At 40.9% G+C, this 20,227-nt stretch overlaps 1 protein-coding gene and 1 pseudogene across 4 annotated transcripts in view; both read left to right on the forward strand.

Annotated features, from left to right (window-relative positions):
* The window catches only part of HADHB (hydroxyacyl-CoA dehydrogenase trifunctional multienzyme complex subunit beta), a 49,033-nt gene that overhangs the window by 16,007 nt on the left and 12,799 nt on the right, over window positions 1-20,227 (forward strand). For all 3 annotated transcript variants that reach the window (XM_023230006.2, XM_023230008.1, XM_023230007.3), the window contains exons 4-7: window positions 4,357-4,456; window positions 11,592-11,636; window positions 15,252-15,351; window positions 18,657-18,744. In XM_023230006.2, the coding sequence (XP_023085774.1) occupies window positions 4,357-4,456; window positions 11,592-11,636; window positions 15,252-15,351; window positions 18,657-18,744 (333 nt within the window). The remainder of the gene's footprint in view (window positions 1-4,356; window positions 4,457-11,591; window positions 11,637-15,251; window positions 15,352-18,656; window positions 18,745-20,227) is intronic.
* Window positions 990-4,092, forward strand: LOC111554460 (annotated as a pseudogene). The gene has a single exon (XR_002735254.1). The product of XR_002735254.1 is annotated as a homeobox protein NANOG pseudogene (transcript).

Here is a 20,227-nt window from a genome sequence, read left to right on the forward strand (position 1 = left end):
ATCATTCTTCCTTCTGGCTGGCTTATTTGCTCACTTACGGATTACAGACTGACTTATGAATGACGTCAATTTACCATCACCCTGATTCTTCCTCGTGACATCTTTTCAGCTTCAACTAATTGGCATTTCTTTCCGTGCTTCTTTGCCTAGAAAGAGAATCTGACTAGCACAACTGATCACTTGTAGGTAGATGACACTGGTTTGTGGTTGGCTCCTATATGGATGGATCGTTGGTGAGTCCAGTACCTACTCTGAATCTGATCAGTTTTTATATTGACTTAGGGATGTGCCTATGGCTTCCCCTTTGGCAGGGACTATAAGCGGGGCAACTCCCTTTAGAGGGGGCTGTGGGATGTCCAAAACAACAACAACACAACAAACACGCCCCCACACCCAGACAAACAAAAAAAGCATCTTTTATTGTTAAAGAGGAAAAAAGAAATTTAAAAATAAAAGAAATAGAGGGGGCTGTGGGAGAACAGGCATTGCAAAATACATCTCTGCTTTCCTTCTGTATTCTAAGTTTCAATATTTCATGACTTTCTAACCTACACTCATTTCTCTTCAGAGGTTTTGCTTTGCATCTTCTAGCTGTGTAATTAACATATCCACCTGGATGTCTCTCTGTCACCTCAAAGTTAGTGAGTTTAAAAATGAGGCCAGGCACAGTGGCTTACGCCTGTAATCCCAGCACTTTAGGAAGCCAAGGTGTACGAATCACTTGAGGTCAGGAGTTCAAGACCAGCCTGGCAAACAAGGTGAAACCCCATCTTTACTAAAAATGTAAAAACTAGCCGGGTGTGGTGGCATGCGCCTGTAATCCCAACTGCTCCGGAGGCTGAGGCAGGAGAATTGCTTGAACCTGGGAAGTGGAGGTTGCAGTTAGCCAAGATTGTGCCACAGCACTCCAGCCTTGGCGACAGAGCGAGAGATCGTCTCAAAAAAAAAAAAAAAATTAAGTCCCCCTTTTTTTTTTTCCAAAACCAGTTCTCACTTTGTTTCAGGTGGCTAGGTATTCTTAGTCTCTAAGGTTCCTTTATAATCCTGTTTTCCTGTTTCCTTTCTTTCTATATCTGATTGGTTGCCAGCATACCTTGTATTCCTTTATAAACGTCCTCTCTACTCATGTTGATACTGCCTTTATCCTGGCCTTTTGCGCCACATACTTGGGTTTGCCACAGTCTCTTTGCTTACCTCCTTGTTCTGTTTATCTCCTTCACCAGCAGCACATCTCCATGAATGCTGCCGGGGTCATCTTTATGCCCAATTTTATCATGACTATTAACTCTGACTAATATTTCTTTAAAGTTGGTTGTAGATGTTTACTATAAATATTTCTCTGTGACATTAACAGGTGTGGTAAGGTCGTTGTCGACATTGTATTCCCAGTAATTTAGAATTTTTTTCTATCTCTGATAATGAAGGAATAATGATAGAGTAGGTAAATTCCAACATTAACAACAACAAGAAAATAATGAACTAGATTTTGATGTACTAACACGGAATGTTCTTCCAGCTGTATTGTTAAGCCAACAAAGTATACATAATGTACAAGTATATGCATGTAAATGCACTAAAAGAAAAGATTTGTAAGTGTATACACCAAATGAACAGACTTTACCTCTCAGAAGAAAATAGTGTGGTAGGTGAAAGCATAAAGAGGGAACTTTAGTTTTTACTCTCCATAGTTTAGTATTATTTACTTTTTAAAAAAACCACAGGCACATATTTATATTTTATTCTTTAAGAAACCTGAAGGGTTTCCTTGGCGAAGAATGTGAAACACACACACACACAAGATGGGCACGGAGTAGTCTTGAAAGACATGACAATATTACCAGACCTGAGAAGAAGCTAAAGAGCCAGAGGGAAAAAGTCAGAAGTCGACTACCTGGGAGGAGGGATAGACAAGAGACCAAACTAAAGGAAACTAAGTGTGGATCCAGCTTGTCCCCAAAGCTTGCCTTGCTTCGAAGCATCCGACGGTAAAGAGTCTTCACCTATGCCTGTGATTTGTGGGTCTGAAGGAAACTATCCATCCTTGCAAATGTCTTCTGCTGAGATGCCTCGCACGGAGACTGTCTCTCCTCTTCCTTCCTCCATGGATCTGCTTATTCAGGACAGCCCCAATTCTTCCACCAGTCCGAAAGGCAAACAACCTACTGCTGCAGAGAATAGTGCCACAAAAAAGGAAGACAAGGTCCCGGTCAAGAAACAGAAGGCCAGAACGGTGTTCTCTTCCACCCAGGTGTGTACTCGATAGATTTCAGAGACAGAGATACCTCAGTCTCCAGCAGATGCAAGAACTTTCCAACATCCTGAACCTCGGCTAGAAACAGGTGAAGACCTGGTTCTAGAACCAGAGAATGAAATCTAAGAGGTGGCTGAAAAACAACTGGCCGAAGAATACTAATGGTGTGACTCAGAAGGGCTCAGCACCTACCTACCCCAGCCTCTACTCTTCCTACCACCAGGGATGCCTGGTGAGCCCGACTGGGAACCTTCCGATGTGGAGCAACCAGACCTGGAATAATTCACCCTGGAGCAACCAGACCCAGAACATCCCACCCTGGAGCAACCACTTCTGGAACGCTCAGACCTGGTGCACCCAGTCCTGGAACAATCAGGCCTGGAACAGTCCCTTCTATGACTATGAAGAGGAATCTCTGCAGTCTTGCTTGCAGTTCCAGCCAAATTCTCCTGCCAGTGACTTGGAGGCTGCCTTGGAAGCTGCTGAGGAAGGCCTTTAATGTAATACAGCAGACGTCTAGGTATTTTAGTACTCCACAAACCATGGATTTATTCCTAAACTACTCCACGAACGTGCAACCTGAAGATATGTGAAGATGAGTGAAATTGATATTACTCAATTTCAGTCTGGGCACTGGCTGAACCTTCCTCTCCTCCCCTCCCTGATTCCCTGATAGGATTTTTCTTGTTTGGAAACCACGTGTTCCGGTTTCCATTATGCCTATCCAGTCAATTTGATGGACGGTGGAGTATGGTTGGAGCCTAATCAGAGAGGTTTCTTTTTTTCCTATTGGATCTTCCTGGAGAAAAGACATTTTAATAACTTTGGCTGCTAAGGACAACATGATAAAAGCTGTCTTTGGCTATAGATAAGTAGATCTAATACTAGTTTGGATATCTTTAGGGTTTAGAATCTAACCTCAAGAATAAGAAATACAAGTACAAGTTGGTGAGATGAAGATACTCCTATTGTTTGGGATTGGGAGGCTTTGCTTATTTTTTAAAAACTATTGAGGTAAACGGTTAAGCTGTAACATACTCAATTGATTTCCTCACCCTTTTTGGCTCAGTTTTACTATATCCCCTAATTTGTTGGTTATGCTAATCTTTGTAGAAAGAGGTCTTATATTTGCTGCATCATAATGACATTAGTACTACTTTAGTCAAATTTAAGTACAAATGAATCAAACAACTATTTTTCCTTTAGTTGATTTTACCCTTATTTTACCTAGTGTTTCAATGAGTAAATATACAGCTTAAACATTAAAAAAAAAAAAAAAGAAAGAAAAGAAAAACAGAAGAAACCTAAAGGAAGTTTGCTTTTTTGAGATTAAAAAGTATTTAGGCATGTAGGTTTTTGCAGAATAGCAAGTCACCAACCAAGGGCCCTTTATTTCCACATAGAAAGGTAAGAACATCAAGCTATGTGAAGAGTGAACAATATCAATCATTGCAACTTCTAATATTAAGGGTAGATTTGCATGTAAATTCAGTTACTTCTAATGATATAGGTTGTCAAACACTTAATAAAAATGAACTATTTTGTTAATGGCATAAATTCCCTCATCATTGGATATAAGCTTTATCTTAAATATTATGTAGAAACTTACAAATGCTAGTCAGTTTCTTAGCCTTTGTTTGAAAAAAAATTAAACAAAGGCTAAGAAACTGGTTTAGTAAATGGTAAATGCAGGTTGGCATTAATGATGTAATAATTCTTAAAATGACTGTCTTAAAAAATGTAAAAGTAGGTCGGGCATGGTGGCTCACGTCTGTAATCCCAGCAGTTTGGGAGGCTGAGGCGGGCACATCACCTGAGGTCAGGAGTTTGAGACCAACCTGGCCAACATGGTGAAACCCCATCTCTACAAAAATACAAAAATTAGCCAGGCGTGATGGCAGGTGCCTGTAATCCCAGCTACTTGGGAGGTTGAGGCAGGAGAATTGCTTGAATCCAGGAGGCAGAGGTTGCAGTGAACTGAGATCGCACCATTGCACTCCAGCCTGGGTGACAGGGCGAGACTCCAGCTTAAAAAAAAAAAAAAGTAAAAGTAATCAGACTTATATATTTTAATTAGTAGTTTTTTTTAAAACTTTATCTTAAAGCTGTCCAGACCAAAACGAAGAAGACGTTAGCCAAACCCAATATAAGGAATGTTGTGGTGGTGGATGGTGTTCGCACTCCATTTTTGCTGTCCGGCACTTCGTAAGTATGACATGATCATGTTATTTTTTTCCTTCTTTTAAGACACTTTCAAAAGTAGTCTTTGTAGGCCGGGCGCGGTGGCTCAAGCCTGTAATCCCAGCACTTTGGGAGGCCGAGACGGGCGGATCACGAGGTCAGGAGATCGAGACCATCCTGGCTAACACGGTGAAACCCCGTCTCTACTAAAAATACAAAAAAAACTAGCCGGGCGAGGTGGCGGGCGCCTATAGTCCCAGCTACTGGGGAGGCTGAGGCAGGAGAATGGCGTGGACCCGGGAGGCGGAGCTTGCAGTGAGCTGAGATCCGGCCACTGCACTCCAGCCCGGGCAACAGAGCAAGACTCTGTCTCAAAAAAAAAAAAAAAAAAAAAAAAAAAAAAAAAAAAGAAATGCAAAAGTAGTCTTTGTAAATGTAACCCAGTAGGTAATAATATTGTTAGTGGACTAATATTTGGATAGCAGTCCCATGAAATTGATATAGAATAAGTCAAGACAGTGGTGAAATAATATGGCAACATTTGTTTTTTATCCTTCTCATGAATAAGCCTAGTGTAGTTTTACTTGAAATAGCTCTATTTTGAAAGCCTAGAGGTCCAGATAGCTTGCTTCCAGTAGAGCTGTCCTTGCCTTTTCTGGAGAAAAGGACATTGTCTCTGTGCCTCCTCAGAAGTTTGAGTGCTGAAGATATGGGCCATGGGCATTCCGAAGGGCCTATATAATCCACTGGTTTGGCCTCCTGGAAATTAGTAAAATTGGAGTTGATAGGGCTGGTCCAAACCCCTGGCATAGCACAACCCCAAGTGTATGGGACAAGAATGATCCTAGACCAGCTCCAAAATTCCCTAGATCCAAATTGCTCTTCTCCTTGCCTTTTATGCTTCTTTTCTGTCCCCGAGTGAAGGTTAGTCTATCCAAAAGCTGGTAATGGACTTTGATAACAAGGTTTAAACTGTTCATTCTCTGTTTAGATTGTTTTAATGTTTATATTTTGAATAGGTAGTTGCCAGCTTCAAAAAAATGCTGCGGAATGTTAGGCATCTGTTAAAAATAATGAGACCTATCTTTATATACTAATATGGAAGACCTAAGATCTTGAAGATATATGTTAAGTGTAAAAAGCAAGGTGCAGGCCAGGTGCAGTGGCTCAAACCTGTAATCCCAGCACTTTGGGAAGCCAAGGCAAGAGGATTGCTTGAGCCCAGGAGTTCAAGACCAGCCTGGGTAACAGCAAGACCTTGTCTCTACAGAAAATAAAAAATATTAGCTGGGCATGGTGGTACACACCTGTAGTCCCAGCTACTCTGGAGGCTGGAGGCTGAGGTGGGAAGATCACTTGAGCCTGTGAGGTCAAGGCTGCAGTGAGCTGTGATCATGCTGCTACCTACACTCCAGCCTGGGTGACAGAGCAAGAGCCTATCCCCTCCCCCCGCCCCCCCAAAAAAGCAAGGTGCACAGTATTGTGTATAATGTGCAGTGACTTATTAATAATACACGTGTGTGTGTGTGTGTGTACACACACACAACAAAGGTTCATTTTTAAACAGACGGTTTGGGACCTGTAACTATATTTTCTAATAGAAGTAATGCTGTAAGTTGGCTGGGCACGTGGTTCATGCCTGTAATCCTAGCACTTTGGGAGGCCAAGGTGGGTGGATTACTTGAGGGTAGGAGTTCATGGCAAAACCCTGTCTCTATTAAAAATACAAAAATTAACTGGATGTGGTGGTATGCACCTGTAGTCCCAGCTACTCCACACGCTAAGGCATGAGAATCTCATGAACCCAAGAGGTGGAGGCTGCAGTGAGCTGAGATCGCACCACTGTACTCCAGCCTGGGCAACAAAGCGAGACCCTGTTTCAAAAAAAAAAAAAAAGAAGTAATGCTATAAGTAAATGGTAGTGACGTTTCTTTATTCATCCTATTTTATCAATATAGTAATCCACTTAACAATGTTTCTATAATCTCTTTCCTGTACTGACACAACAGTGAAAGAAAGAATCAGAAGGCTTTAGAAGCAGGAAGAAGATGGTGTCCTCCTTTTACTTGGCAGCAATAAAATAGAAAAAGAAAGTTCCATCAATACATGAAAGTTCTTGGCTAGGAAGACTCTTTTTTTGTAAGGATCATGTATATATTATGTAGGTGTTTGATACTAACTGTTTTACTAGCTATTAAAAAATACAAACAGGCCAGGTTCAGTGGCTCATGCCTGTAATCCCAGCACTTTGGGAGGCAAAGGCAGGTGGATCACCTGAGGTTAGGAGTTCGAGACCAGCCTGACCAATATGGCAAAACCCCATCTCTACTAGAAATACAAAAATTAGCTGGGTGTGGTGGTGCATGCCTGTAGTCCTAGCTACTTGGGAGGCTGAGGCAGGAGAATCGCTTGAACCTGGGAGGTGGAGGTTGCAGTGAGCTGAGATTGTGCCACTGCACTCCAGCCTGGGCGTCAGAGCGAGACTCCGTCTCAAAAAAAACAAAACAAACAAGAAAAAAACAAACCCAAACATACTCTACTGTTTCATTAACTTTTATTAAACATTTGATGATTAGTATTTATATGAAGTTTAATTTGAGGTATTTACCAAATTAGCATTGGGTTGTTCCTTTCTTTGTTGTGTATTGTGTTTTAGTTTAATTCAGGATTCTGGTTGAGAAAGAAGGCAGTTCATGAGCAATCTAGTGATTCAGAGAAGAGAAAATCTTTGAGTAATGTAAGAAATGATAGTGAATAGGGAAGAGAGAATAAAAAGTATTTTAAGGCAATATTCATGTGAAGAACAAAAGTCACTAAAAAATAACATTAGAGGCCCGGTGCAGTGGCTCACACCTATAATTCCAGTGCTTTGGGAGGCCGAGGCAGAAGAATCGTTTGAGGCCAGGAGTTTGAGACCGGCTTGAGCTATGAGCAACATAACTAGACACCTACCCCCAACCCCTCCTCACCCCCACCTGCCAGTCCTATCGCTACAAAAAAAGAAGAAAAAAGGTGTTTTAATTAGCCAGGCATGGTGGTGCATGCCCCTAGTCCCAGCTACTTGGGAGGCTGGCAGGAGTGTTGCTTGAGCCCAGGAGTTTGAGGCTGCAGTGGGCTGTGATTGTATATGAGCTATGCTATTGCATTTCAACCTGGGTGACAGAGTGTTTTCTTAAAACAAGAAAAATTAATAATAATAACATAGAGGGAAAATTTATAAGGACAACAATTTTTACATTATTGATGTTAGGATTGAGGTGCCAAATAAGTCTTCTGTAATAGAAGATCATTTTCTAAGTGGAAAAAGTATTTTTCTGTTTAATTTGCAGAAACGTTGCTTTCAACTTGAGTGTTATTTGGAAGGCCAGGTTCTTAGGGGTAGGGACATTCCCAGGGGAATAGAGTCTAGCAGTGGAATTCAGAAGTCTATCAATCATTCAGGTAGAGGAGTATGAGAGTATGAGAATAAAGATTGTAAATGATAAGTTGGCTGGAAATGATAAACCTGGTCTGGGGCCGGGCGCAGTGGCTCACGCCTGTAATCCCAGCACTTTGGGAGGCCGAGGTGGGTGGATCACCTGAGGTCAGGTGTTTGAGACCAGCCTGGCCAACATGGCAAGACCCCATCTCTACTAAAAATACAAAAATTAGCCAGGCATGGTGGTGTGTGCCTGTAATCCCAGCTACCTGGGAGGCTGAGGTGGGAGGATCCCTTGAGCCCAGGAGGCACATTGCACCACTGCACTCCAGTCTTAGTGACGGAACGAGACTCCTCAAAAAAAAAGGGGGGGGGGGATTGTAAATGGTAAATAATTTATGGCTTATGGCTTTATGGCTTACGCATTTTCAAACTGGCACATGACTTTTCCCCAAATAATTCTGTTCTAAATTTGAGGAAACTGGGTTTACCTATGAAAAATTTGGAAAACTATTCATGGTTCTTCTGTGATTCTGAGTGAAAATAATAGTAAAAATATTTTGGAGTTTTTAAGTTTTACTAATTTTCAGGAACTTGAAGAATGAATCTTCTTATTTAATCCAATGATTAAATCTCTGACTTAAAAATAAAGACAATTTATTTTTGATCTTTAAACAAACAAACAAATAAATAAATAGAGTTCATACCCAGATCTTGGTTTCTTTTTTTTTTTTTTTTTGAGATGGAGTCTCGCTCTGTGGTCCAGGCTGGAGTGCAGTGGCCGAATCTCAGCTCACTGCAAGCTCTGCCTCCCGGGTTTATGCCATTCTCCTGCCTCAGCCTCCCGAGTAGCTGAGACTACAGGCGCCCGCCACCTTGCCCGGCTAGTTTTTTGTATTTTTTAGTAGAGACGGGGTTTCACTGTTTTAACCAGGATGGTCTCGATCTCCTGACCTCGTGATCCGCCTGTCTCAGCCTCCCAAAGTGCTGGGATTACAGGCTTGAGCCACCGCGCCCGGCCAGATCTTGGTTTCTAAACAGCATTCTTCAATACAAAGAACCAGAGCTCCTTTGAAGAATGATTAGGGCTGAGCCAGAGAAAAGACAGGATGAGCAAGGAGACCTTGTAGTGCTGGAAAGCAAAGAAGTACTTACAAAAAAAAGCAGGGTTTGGGGGGCCATGTCACAAAGACGCAGGTCTGACCAGCAGGAGCTACCAGTCACCAAAACTGCAGTGATTTGAGCAATAAAATAAATCACAATAGTATTGGAACATAACCCAAAGAATAAAACAAATGCCTATGAGTCTAATCTGATATAAATAAATGAATAAATAAATATGCTTTGGGAGGCCAAGGTGGGTGGATCACTTGAGATCAGGAGTTCGAGACCAACCTGGCCAACATGGTGAAACCCTGTCTCTACTAAAAATACAAAAATTAGCTGGATGTGGTGGCAGGCGCCTGTAATACCAGCTACTCAGGAGGCTGAAGCAGGAGAATCATTTGAACCTGGGAGGTGGAGGTTGCAGTGAGCCGAGATTGTGCCACTGCACTCCAGCCTGGGCAACAGAGTGAGACTCTGTCTCAAAAAAAAAGAGTAAATGAGAAGGAACAAGTCTTCCTTACAGAAGAATTTTGATATAATAAATATAGGAGGACTGTGTACAGTGGTTCACACATGTAATCCCAGCACTTTGGGAGGCTGAGGTAGGAGGACTGCTTGAGGCCAGGAGTTCGAGACTGGCATAGACAAAGTGAGACTCCATCTCTGCAAAAACTAAAAATGAAAAATTAGCTGGGTGTGGTAGCAGACACCTGTAGTCCTACCTACAAGGGAAGCCGAAGTGGGAGCATCGCTTGAGCCTATGAGTTCGAGGCTGCAGTGACCTGTGATTGCACCACTGCATTCCAGTCAGAGTGACAGAGTGAGACCCCGTCTCAAAAAATAAAAATAAATAAAGAATGGGAAAAATAACCAGTAGAATACCACATAATACTTGCTGCAAGATCTACAAATGATTGCTAAAATTAGGTGAAATGTTAAGAAGAAACAGAATATTTGCATAGTCTCAAAGAATCTCCCCCAAAATATTTATCAATTACTATGATGATTGCGACATATGTCAGCAAAGTCTGTGTTATTCCACTGGAAGGTGGAACTTAATTCTCCCCTTGAATGTGGGCTAGACTTAGTGACTCACTTCTAACAAATTGACTAAAGGAAGGAAAAAATAGTAACTTTATAGTGGAGTAAATGGCAGACATCACTTGACCCAAATCATCACGTTGACATCACTGGTAGTAAGTCATATTGATATCACGTACCCCCTGATATGAAGCTAAGAGAAATACAGTTTGCCTCTGTGATATTCTTCCCCCAAATCCATAACCCCAGTCTTCAAAAGTGTCAGGGTCATGAAAGACAAGACTGAGAAACTGTCACAAATTGAAGGAGACTAAGGAGGTATAACAACTAAATGCAACATAGTATCTTGGATTGAATCCTGGAACAGAAAAAGGACATTAGAGGAACAACTGGTGAGATTCAGATAGTTAATAGTTTAGTGAATAGTATTGTGCTGATGTTCATTTCTTAGTTTTAATAAGTATAATATGGTTATGTAAGATGTCAGTATTAGAAAAAGCAGGGGAAGGCTGGGCGCGGTGGCTCACGTTTGTAATCCCAGCACTTTGGGAAGCCAAGGCGGGCGAATCACCTGAGGTCAGGAGTTCAAGACCAGCCTGGCCAACATGATGAAACCCCATTTCTACTAAAGATACAAAAATCAGCTGGGCGTGGTGGTGGGCGCCTGTAATCCCAGCTATTTGGGAGGCTGAGGCAGGAGAATTGCTTGAACCCGGGAGGTGGAGGTTGCAGCGAGCCGAGATTGTGCCATTGCACTTCAGCCTGGGCAGCAAGAGCAAAACTCCATCTCAAAAAAAAAAAAAAAAAAAAAAAGGAGGGTGAAAAAGGGAACTCTGCTCTCTTTTTCCAATTCTTATTTATTTATTTAGACAGGGTCTTGCTGTGCTGCCCAGACTGGAGTGCAGTGGCGTGATCCTAGCAGCCTCAAATTCATGGCCTTAAGCAGTCTTCTCAGCCTCCCAAGTAGCTAGGACTACAGATCCATGCCACCACACCTGGGCTAATCTTTAATATTTTTTGTAGAGACAGGGTCCGGTTTGTTGTGTTACCCAGGCTGGTCTTGAACTCCTGGCCTCAAGTAGTCATATCACCTCAGCCTCCCAAAGTGTTGGGATTCTAGGTGTGAGCCACCATGCTCGGCCTCTTTCCATTCTCAGGTAAATCTCAAGTTATTTAAAAGCAAAAAGTTTCTTCAAAAGTCGTAATACATCACCTGTAGCCCTGTAGGCATTACAAAATAAATAAATAATACACTTTTAAAATAAAATGTTTAAAGGAAAAGAGATCCCAAAGGTGGGGCTTCACTTTAAAGAAAATTTAGTGTGTGTTATGCTGAACATTAAGGTATTGGACAACACTTTTGTTTGATTCTTAGCAAGCTCAGTAGGAGTTAAGGCTTGCTAGATTTTTAAGGATGACAGATAGCGAAGTCATACTATTTCTTCATTTGAAATGATGAACTGCCTTGGATAGTAAAGTTAAGTGTGTTTGTAGCAGCATGTGTTGGATGATCTCTGAGTATTTCAAATAGAATGAAAAGTTTTCATTGAAGCTCTAAGGTTTCGGTTTAAATTATTTGTTTTCTTTCCCCAGATATAAAGACCTGATGCCACATGATTTGGCTAGAGCAGCACTTACGTAAGTAAATGCAGTTTCATTTCCGTTCTTATTTCATTAAAGGCACTTTCTCCAGTTTTTACACATAAAATAGCAATTTGTTCTTATTTTCACCATCTGTACTACACAAATTTAAGCAGCTTATGAATATCATCAGTCTTTATTTTGCAGGCTTAACAGTGTCTTAGCATGACAGTATATTTTAATGCTATCCTAGCTAGCCACAGGACTCGATTGATCATCCTAAACACAATACATATATTTGGTGATTGCCTTAGGAACTTGTATAAGGGTAACTGAACAGATTATGTAGATATTTACCTAGAAAGAATCCTAAAAGACACCTGAAGATTCATGTGCAAACCAAGTAAAAATCTAAAATTAGATGCCGTTAAATAAGATTGGGCTGGATGAATAATTTGGTGAGAGTCATGAAATGTGTTGCTGTTTCTGGGATGAAGTAACATGTAAGGCATTATCTCATTCATTTTCCATTGACACTTTGCCTTTGTGTCTTCAACCAACCACAGCTCTTTCTTAGTTTGGAGAAACCCTTCAGTTGACCTTTCTGTCCATTCTAACTCTGTTTTTTTTTTTTTCTTCTCTTCCTGCGAGACCTCAAGCATGAGTGAAAGGGCAGTTGTTTCTGTTTCCTTACTATCAGTTCCCTCTAATTGTATAATCATTATTTCCATTCTCCCTATGTTTTACAGAAACCATACTTCAGAACCTTCTCTTAATAATGGTTTTGTGATTGCTAAATGTACCGATCTTTTCTCAGTCCTCTGTCTCTGTACTTTATAGCACTTGACACTGTAAGCTATACTCACCTGTCTTCTATTGATTTCTTAGTAATATGCCTTTATGATTTTTATTCTGTATTCTGACTGACTCTTCTCTACCTTAAAAAAAAAACTGGGCTATGCACGGCGTTTCACGCCTGTAGTCCCAGCACTTTGGGAGGCTGAGGTGGGTGGATCACCTGAGGTCAGGAGTTCGAGACCAGCCTGACCAACATGGAGAAACCGTCTCTACTGAAAATACAAAATTAGTCGGGCATAGTGGTACATGCCTGTAATCCCAGCTACTTGGAAGGCTGAGGCAGGAGAATCCCTTAAACCTGGGAGACAGAGGTTGCAGTGAGATCACGCCATTGCACTCCAGCCTGGGCAACAAGAGTGAAACTCCCATCTCAAAACACACACACACATGCACCAAAAAAAAAAAAAAAAAACTGGATCTCTCCCTCTTTCTCTTTTTGAAAGGCATTTTGCAAGTTTTATTCCTTAGAGTTTTGCATTTCTCTGTATGCATATTTTCCTTTAAAAAAATCTCATCTACCAGCTGGGCATGGTTTCTCACACCTATAATCCCAATACTTGAGAAACCAAGGCAGGAGGATCAAGGTAGGAGGATCTTTTGAGCCCAGGAGTTTGAGACCAGCCTAAGCAACATAGCAAGACTCCATCTCTACGAAAAAAATTTTAAAAATTAACCACGCAAGAGAATTACTTTGGCTCAGAAGTTGAAAGTTGCAATGAGCTCTGATCCCGCTACTATACTCCAGGCAGGGCAATAGAGCAAGACTTTGTCTCAAAAAAAAAATTTTTTTTTTAAATTTTTGATTTATTTTTTTTCTGGATGGAGTCTCACTCTGTCCAAGGCTAGAGTGCAGGGGCTTGATCATAGTTCACTGCAACCTCGAAGCCTCCCAAGTAGCTGGGACTATAGGCGTGAGCCAATGTATCTAACCCTCTTTTAGTTTTTTGAATTGATAAGGACTTACAGATTTTTATTTATTTATTTCATTATAGCCAAGTTTAGTCATTACTCATTTTGAAGCTCAGCTTATTTCACATTTTATCTGGCACTCCTTCAAGTTGACTCCAGTGTGCCTTTTGTTTTTTAGTATAATACTGGTTGTTAATATATAATTTGCATGTAATAAAGTGCACAGATTTTAAGTGTATAGTTTGATGAGTTTTGACAAGTGTGTATACCCCATGCTCCTGTTTTTGATATGGTCCCATTTGTCCTTTTTTTTTTCTTTGATACGGAATTTCGCTCTTATTGCCCAAGTTGGAGTGCAATGGCACGATCTCTGCTCACTGCAGCCTCCGCCTCCCGGGTTCAAGCAATTCTCCTGCCTCAGCCTCCTGAGTAGGGATTACAGGCACACGCCACCAGGCCCAGCTAATTTTTTTTTTTGTATTTTTAGTAGAGACGGGGTTTTGCCATGTTAGCCAGGCTGGTCTCGAACTCCTGACCTCAAGTGATCTACCTGCCTCGGCCTCCCAAAGTGCTAGGATTACAGGCTTGAGCCACTGTGCCCGGCTGATGTCGTCCCATTTATCTTTGAGTGCTTCCTTACTTTTGGCACAAAAAAGATGGAGATTCACTTTGTACTTTCCTTTGGACCTGGTATCAGTCATTTCCTAAAAAACCTTTTGTCCCTTTAATGGGGAATGGCATTTAGAAACCTAGTCTGGGGCTGGGTGCAGTGGCTCACGCCTGTAATCCCAGCGCTTTGGGAGGCCAAGGCTGGTGGATCACTTGCAGACAGGAGTCTAAGACAAGCCTGGCTAACATGGTGAAACCCTGTTTCTACTAAAAATACAAAAATTAGCCAGGCGTCATGGCAGGCGCTTGTAGCCCCAGCTACTCGGGAGGCTGAGGCAGGAGAATCGCTTAAACCCAGGAGGTGGAGGTTGCAGTGAGCCGAGATTGTGCCAGTACACTCCAGCCTGGGTGAAAGAGCGAGACTCTTGTCTAAAAAAAAAAAAAAAAAAAAAAGTCTGGGTTCAGGGAGTGCTCATTCCTACTGCAGTGTTATTGTGTCTAGTTTCTATTCATGGGCACAACTAGAATGTATATATTATTTCAATCATTTGTTGATATTGATATTTCAGACTAAAATTTAACATACCCAGAACTTCTTTTTTTTTAATAGTTTGAAGGGAGACTTTGCTTTATCTCTTTGATTGAATATTTGTCTCTCTTTTTTACTGAGAACTTTGGTTTCTACTAACATTAATTAATTTATAGATTTGTCTATTTTATCCTATTCCAAATTATTTTTTATTCTTCTCTAACTTCTCAATACCAATTGAGCATCAAATGTTGACTTTAAAATCACTCTTTCATTCATTTCTTCTTTGAGAAGGTGCCAAATACTTGTGAAATTAAAGAAAAGATACAATCTCTGTCCTTTCAAATTCAAGGCTAACCTTTTTTTTTTGTTTTTTTGTTTTTTTGGAGATGGAGTCTCACTCTGTCGCCCAGGCTGGAGTGCAGTGGCACCATCTCGGCTCACTGCAGACTCCGCCTCCTGGGTTCACGCCATTCTCCTGCCTCAGCCTCCCGAGTAGCTGGGACTACAGGTGTCCACCACTACGCCCGGCTAATTTTTTTTGTATTTTTAGTAGGGAAGGGGTTTCACCATGTTGGCCAGGATGGTCTCGATCTCCTGACTTCGTGATCCGCCCGTCTCGGCCTCCCAAAGTGCTGGGATTACAGGCGTGAGCCACTGCGTCCGGCAAGGCTAACCTTTTTTAAGGAGCACAGTGTTTTGTGTGATGATCTCTGGCACTGCCTTGATGTGTGAAATGCTTCTTTGCTTTGGATTTCTACTTCCAGGGGTTTGTTGCATCGGACTAGTGTCCCTAAGGAAGTAGTTGATTATATCATCTTTGGCACTGTTATTCAGGAAGTGAAAACAAGCAATGTGGCTAGAGAGGTAAGTAAAACAAACTTTATGTTGTTTAAAGAGCGATAGTAGAATCACTTTGAATTTCAATTAATAGAAGTTACTTTATAAAAGCCTTTAAAATCTATTCAGTTACATTTGACCTAAAATGTGATTTTACAGCTTGGGTAATGTGTTATTTAATATGTAAAAGAATTCTAATATAAGTCAAATGACATACACAATATGTAAAAGAATTCTAATATAAATCAAGTGACATACACTGTATTAGTGTATATTCATACTTTACTGTAAATCAAATTATTTTAGCTAGTTTAGGACATTGTCTCTTGTGTTAGGAAAATAGAGATCAGCAAAGTGTGGCTGATAGTATTTTTAGTAATGTTAGATATCATGGCTTCCAGTTAATTTAAAATTTCAACATTTTGCAGAGAATTAATTTCATAACTTGGTTTTTGTTAGCTGGAAGTAGCCTTGCTTACTCATTTGTTCCCATCGACTAGATGGCACGTAAGGCAGTTTGGCTTTTTTAAAACTATTTCGCAGAAGTTTACTTTTGCCCTAGTTGGCATAGCTCCATGTAGTGTCGATTGAGCAACCAAGATAATGACAGGCCTTGGAACTTCTAGGACGTGTCCTACAGCAAGTCCAAACACGTCTTCTGGGCTGTTTCAATTTGAAAGCGATTGTTTGGATGAAGTTGGCACCAAAAGGACATTTTGTTGTACTCAGCATTTTCCCTAGTTCTGGTCTGTGCTTTCCATATTGTTGAGTTCAGTATAGTTATGAGGGTAATAACTTCTATCACTGTCGACTGAGAGACAAGGGCAAATAAGCAGGACTGAAAGTATTTGTTCTGTTCCATCTCTGTACCTGTCAGAAATGTTAAAACTGCTGAAAGCCTGGCATGACTGAAGCCGACAAAGATCGACTATGTGCTGTTGAGGGACGGGAAGGAATTAACAACAGGAAGAGATTTTATTTCCCCTCTGAAATTTTTTGTTTTTCCTTGAACCTTGACATTTCTGAATGTTTCAAATATGACAATTTCGTGAATACATCAAGCTGCTCATAATATATTTTCAACTTTTATATTCTGAAAATAACCAAGTGACTTTTATAAGAGCACTCAAGATGTAAATAGTAAAATTTTTTGCTCTTTTCTCCTCTTGCTCAGTTTTTTATCCCACTCTTCCTTCTCCTCCTCAAAAAATAAATAAATAAATAAATAAATAAATAAAAATACATGTTTCCATTTTCTCTGTAATTCAGTTCTTTTTTTTCCTAAAACTAAAGCTATAATGTTTTTCTCTGAATTTTTTCCTGGAAATTTTACATTCATATGCAGATCTCAGCTATTGATTGACAGGAGGTAGATTCCCTCTGCCTGCCCTGTTCTAATACCAGTTATGTTATACTCCAGGTAATTTTTGCAGTGTCTGCATGGAAAGACTGGGTTGAGGGGATACATTATGAGAATGTCACTTTAAAGCTGTATTGCAGCCTAAAAGCTAACATAATTTCCAGCCAAATAATTTCTTAGGCTCTATTGCCTATATTAATAATGTTAGTATACAGTCCTAAAAGGCTTCTGGTGTTGCCATGAACCTGACTTTGTTGAAAGGTTCAGCATATTTCCCTGCTCTCCAACTTAGAGGCATCTTCTTCCTTTTCCCTTAGTGCCCTGAGAGCTATTCAAACTTTCAATAGAAGTGTGTGGACAAGGGTCACCAATAGCCAACTGTATTTAAAGCTCCTTCAGTCCTGAGAGTCATCTAGGGCCAAGGGCAACACATACTAGAAAGGCCCTTGTGAGAATCAAGCCATTGCAACCTAATGCCCCTTTTATACTTGCCCCGCTGCAGAGCTCTTCTCTCCTGCCCCCCTGAGATACTTGCGTCTCTCTTCCTTTCGGATTGGTTTATGCTGAGAGGCTGATGTGCAGGTGCCCGGCAGACGTTCTCAACAAAGCAGGTTGGGCATTTAGTTTCAGGCCTACCTGGAAAAACTAGAATGAGGTCATGTTGCAGATACATCACTGTAACACATTTCTGTTTCTATAGATGATGGTAAATAGCATAAAAGTAAATAAGTATAAAGGTAAAAATCAGTTAAGAGACATTGAATCTCTAATTGAGACTTTGGAAACATTTTACTAAGTTATCTGAGAGTTTGCATTCGGAGGATAATTAGTTTTGGAAAAGAGTACTAAAAATGAATTCCCTATAATGGGATCCAGTATTTCATAGTAAATAGTGTGTGGGTGTGTATGTGGGGGGGAAATCTGGAAGCTTTATTTCTAAAGTAAAACTTCAATATTATAAAAATAAGTATTTCATAGTTGCACCTATGCATTAATTATTTACATAAATAAAAATGGGATCAGACATTGATTGGTTTTTGGCAGCATAATTTCCCCCAATAAATGGTATAATAAAATTATAGATGTCCTCATTTCATGTTTGACTTTCACTATGCTATTATAGTAGAGGCCATTTTTACAAGATAAATGATGACCTCAGTTTTTCTTAAAGCCGCTCAGATGACAAATTATTCTCTCTGTATCACCTATTGTGCCATCATCCTGGCCACTTGTTAACTGGTCTGACCCTTACTTGTTCACAGGCTCACTTGTAACTCAGGCAATTCTCCAGTTTCTTTCATTGAGTTGAGCTTCTGTATAGTTGGCAAGTTTTCCAATTCATCTTTGCATTGGGTCTGCAGTGTGCTATCTGAAGTATCAGATGGTCAGTAAGAGAGAATAGCTGGCAGTGAGCAGAAAGATAGGTGTAAAGCAGATAGGGTCTTGAGTGGGAACTCTGTTTATGAATGGTCAGTTCTTTAGAAATCATTTTCATGTTTAATCACTTTTGCTTTGCTGCTAAGCTTTGTGACTGATCATGAGACCTGATAACACAGATCGTGAGGACTCCACCCCATAATATATTTCATCATCATTCCACCAACTGTCTTTAATAGGTTCCCCTTTAAGTATATTTGAACATGAAATAAGTTAAAATCAAATTATATATTGATATCCTTGAAGGCCCTGAGCAAAGCATCGATAAGAAATTAGGTGAGTTAGAAGAGTATTATAGCCTCGTGTCTGCACTAGAAACCAGCCAGCAGGAATTTTGCATATACCTGTCAATTAATGGCATGATTAAATATTAGTAAACCATTTCTGTGATGGGCTTAATTTTATTTTAAATATTGCTCTGGAGAATTTTAAACTGAAACCTTTTTCAGATGACCATAAAGATTAGTGCTCAAAGCATCATTTACATGATGCCCTTCCCTTAGAGTGATCATTTCATTCACTGTATTTCCTGAAGGCTGCCCTTGGAGCTGGCTTCTCTGACAAGACTCCTGCTCACACTGTCACCATGGCTTGTATCTCTGCCAACCAAGCCATGACCACAGGTATGTTTAAATGGAAGCAGACAGTACATGTTAATTTTCCTCCTTTGTCTTTTACTTGGTTATAAAAATGTACTTTTTTTTTTTTTTTTTTAAACAGAATCTCACTCTATCACTCGGGCTGGAGTGCAGTGGCACCATCGTAGCTCACTGCAGGCTCAAACTCTTGAGCTCAAGAGATCCTCCTGCCTTAGGATCCCAAGTAGCTGGGTCTATAGGCGCTCCACCACACCCAGCTAATTTTTCAGTTTTCTATGGAGACAGGATCTCACCGTGTTGCCCAGGCTGGTCTTAAACCTCTGGCCTCAAGTGGATCCTTCTACCTCAACCTGCAAAGTGCTGGGATTACAGGTGTGAGCCACCAAGCTCATCCCAAAAAGTACTCTTAGCAGAAGTGATAGATTAGCACAGATCTCTGCTTATGTTTTTTAAAAAGAAAGGTCAGGTTTAAAATTTGGGAGTTCTAACCGTAGTTAACCTCTCTTTTTGCTCTCCATACCTGAGGGATGTTACCATTGGTGTGGTTCCTCTGTGAATAATGTGGCTGGCTGCAGCAGGGATTATCAAATGGAAGAGTATATCTCTAGGAAGGTACTTCAGCATCTGAAGCATGAGTAAATAGTTTACAACCTGCCAGGCTTTCAACCTGGTGCTTCAGATACGATATTTTCCCACAAAGATATGGTCTTCCTTTCTTCACCACTACCATACTTGTAAATCATTGCTTTAGATGGCACAGCTCTTTCCTTCACTTTCTTCCCGCATCCTTGGCATTTTTATAAATCATTGAAAATTCTCCTAACAAATTTTAACAAAATTATGGGGTATTTTGTAGCATCAGCCCGTAGTGTGAAGAGACAGGAAGCCTGAAAGATTTAGTAATCATACGCTCGTCTAGTAACATCAAGGCCCAGGTGGGCAGCCCACCTCATATGTGGCAGGGAATGATGCCCGTGACTGGGGGTGTTCGCCACTCTAGGCAGCATGTGACCAACTCCTGGTTAGAGAAACAGAATAGGCTCGGCGCGGTGGCTCACGCCTGTAATCCCAACACTTTGGGAGGCCAAGGTGGGTGGATCACGAGGTCAGGAGATCAAGAACATCCTGGCTAACACAGAGAATCCCTGTCTCTACTAAAAATACAAAAAAAATTAGCCAGGCATGGTGGTAGGCACCTGTAGTCCCAGCGACTTGGGAGGCTGAGGCAGGAGAATGGCATGAACCTGGGAGGCGGAGCTTGCAGTGAGCCAAGATCGTGCCACTGCACTCCAGCCTGAGAGACAGAGCGAGACTCCATCTCAAAAAAGAAAAAAAGAGAATAGTGGCCATAAGGAGAGAGGGGGCCTGCCTTACATTTCAACAGCTGGAATTTCTCTGCTTTGTAGCAGAAGTTAACGTTCTCTTTATAGGATAAAAAATATTTCTTAAAACTAAAGCTGGCCGGGCGCGGTGGCTCAAGCCTGTAATCCCAGCACTTTGGGAGGCC

The sequence above is a fragment of the Piliocolobus tephrosceles genome, chromosome 15 (assembly GCF_002776525.5).
Source record: "Piliocolobus tephrosceles isolate RC106 chromosome 15, ASM277652v3, whole genome shotgun sequence".
Lineage (NCBI taxonomy): Eukaryota > Metazoa > Chordata > Mammalia > Primates > Cercopithecidae > Piliocolobus > Piliocolobus tephrosceles.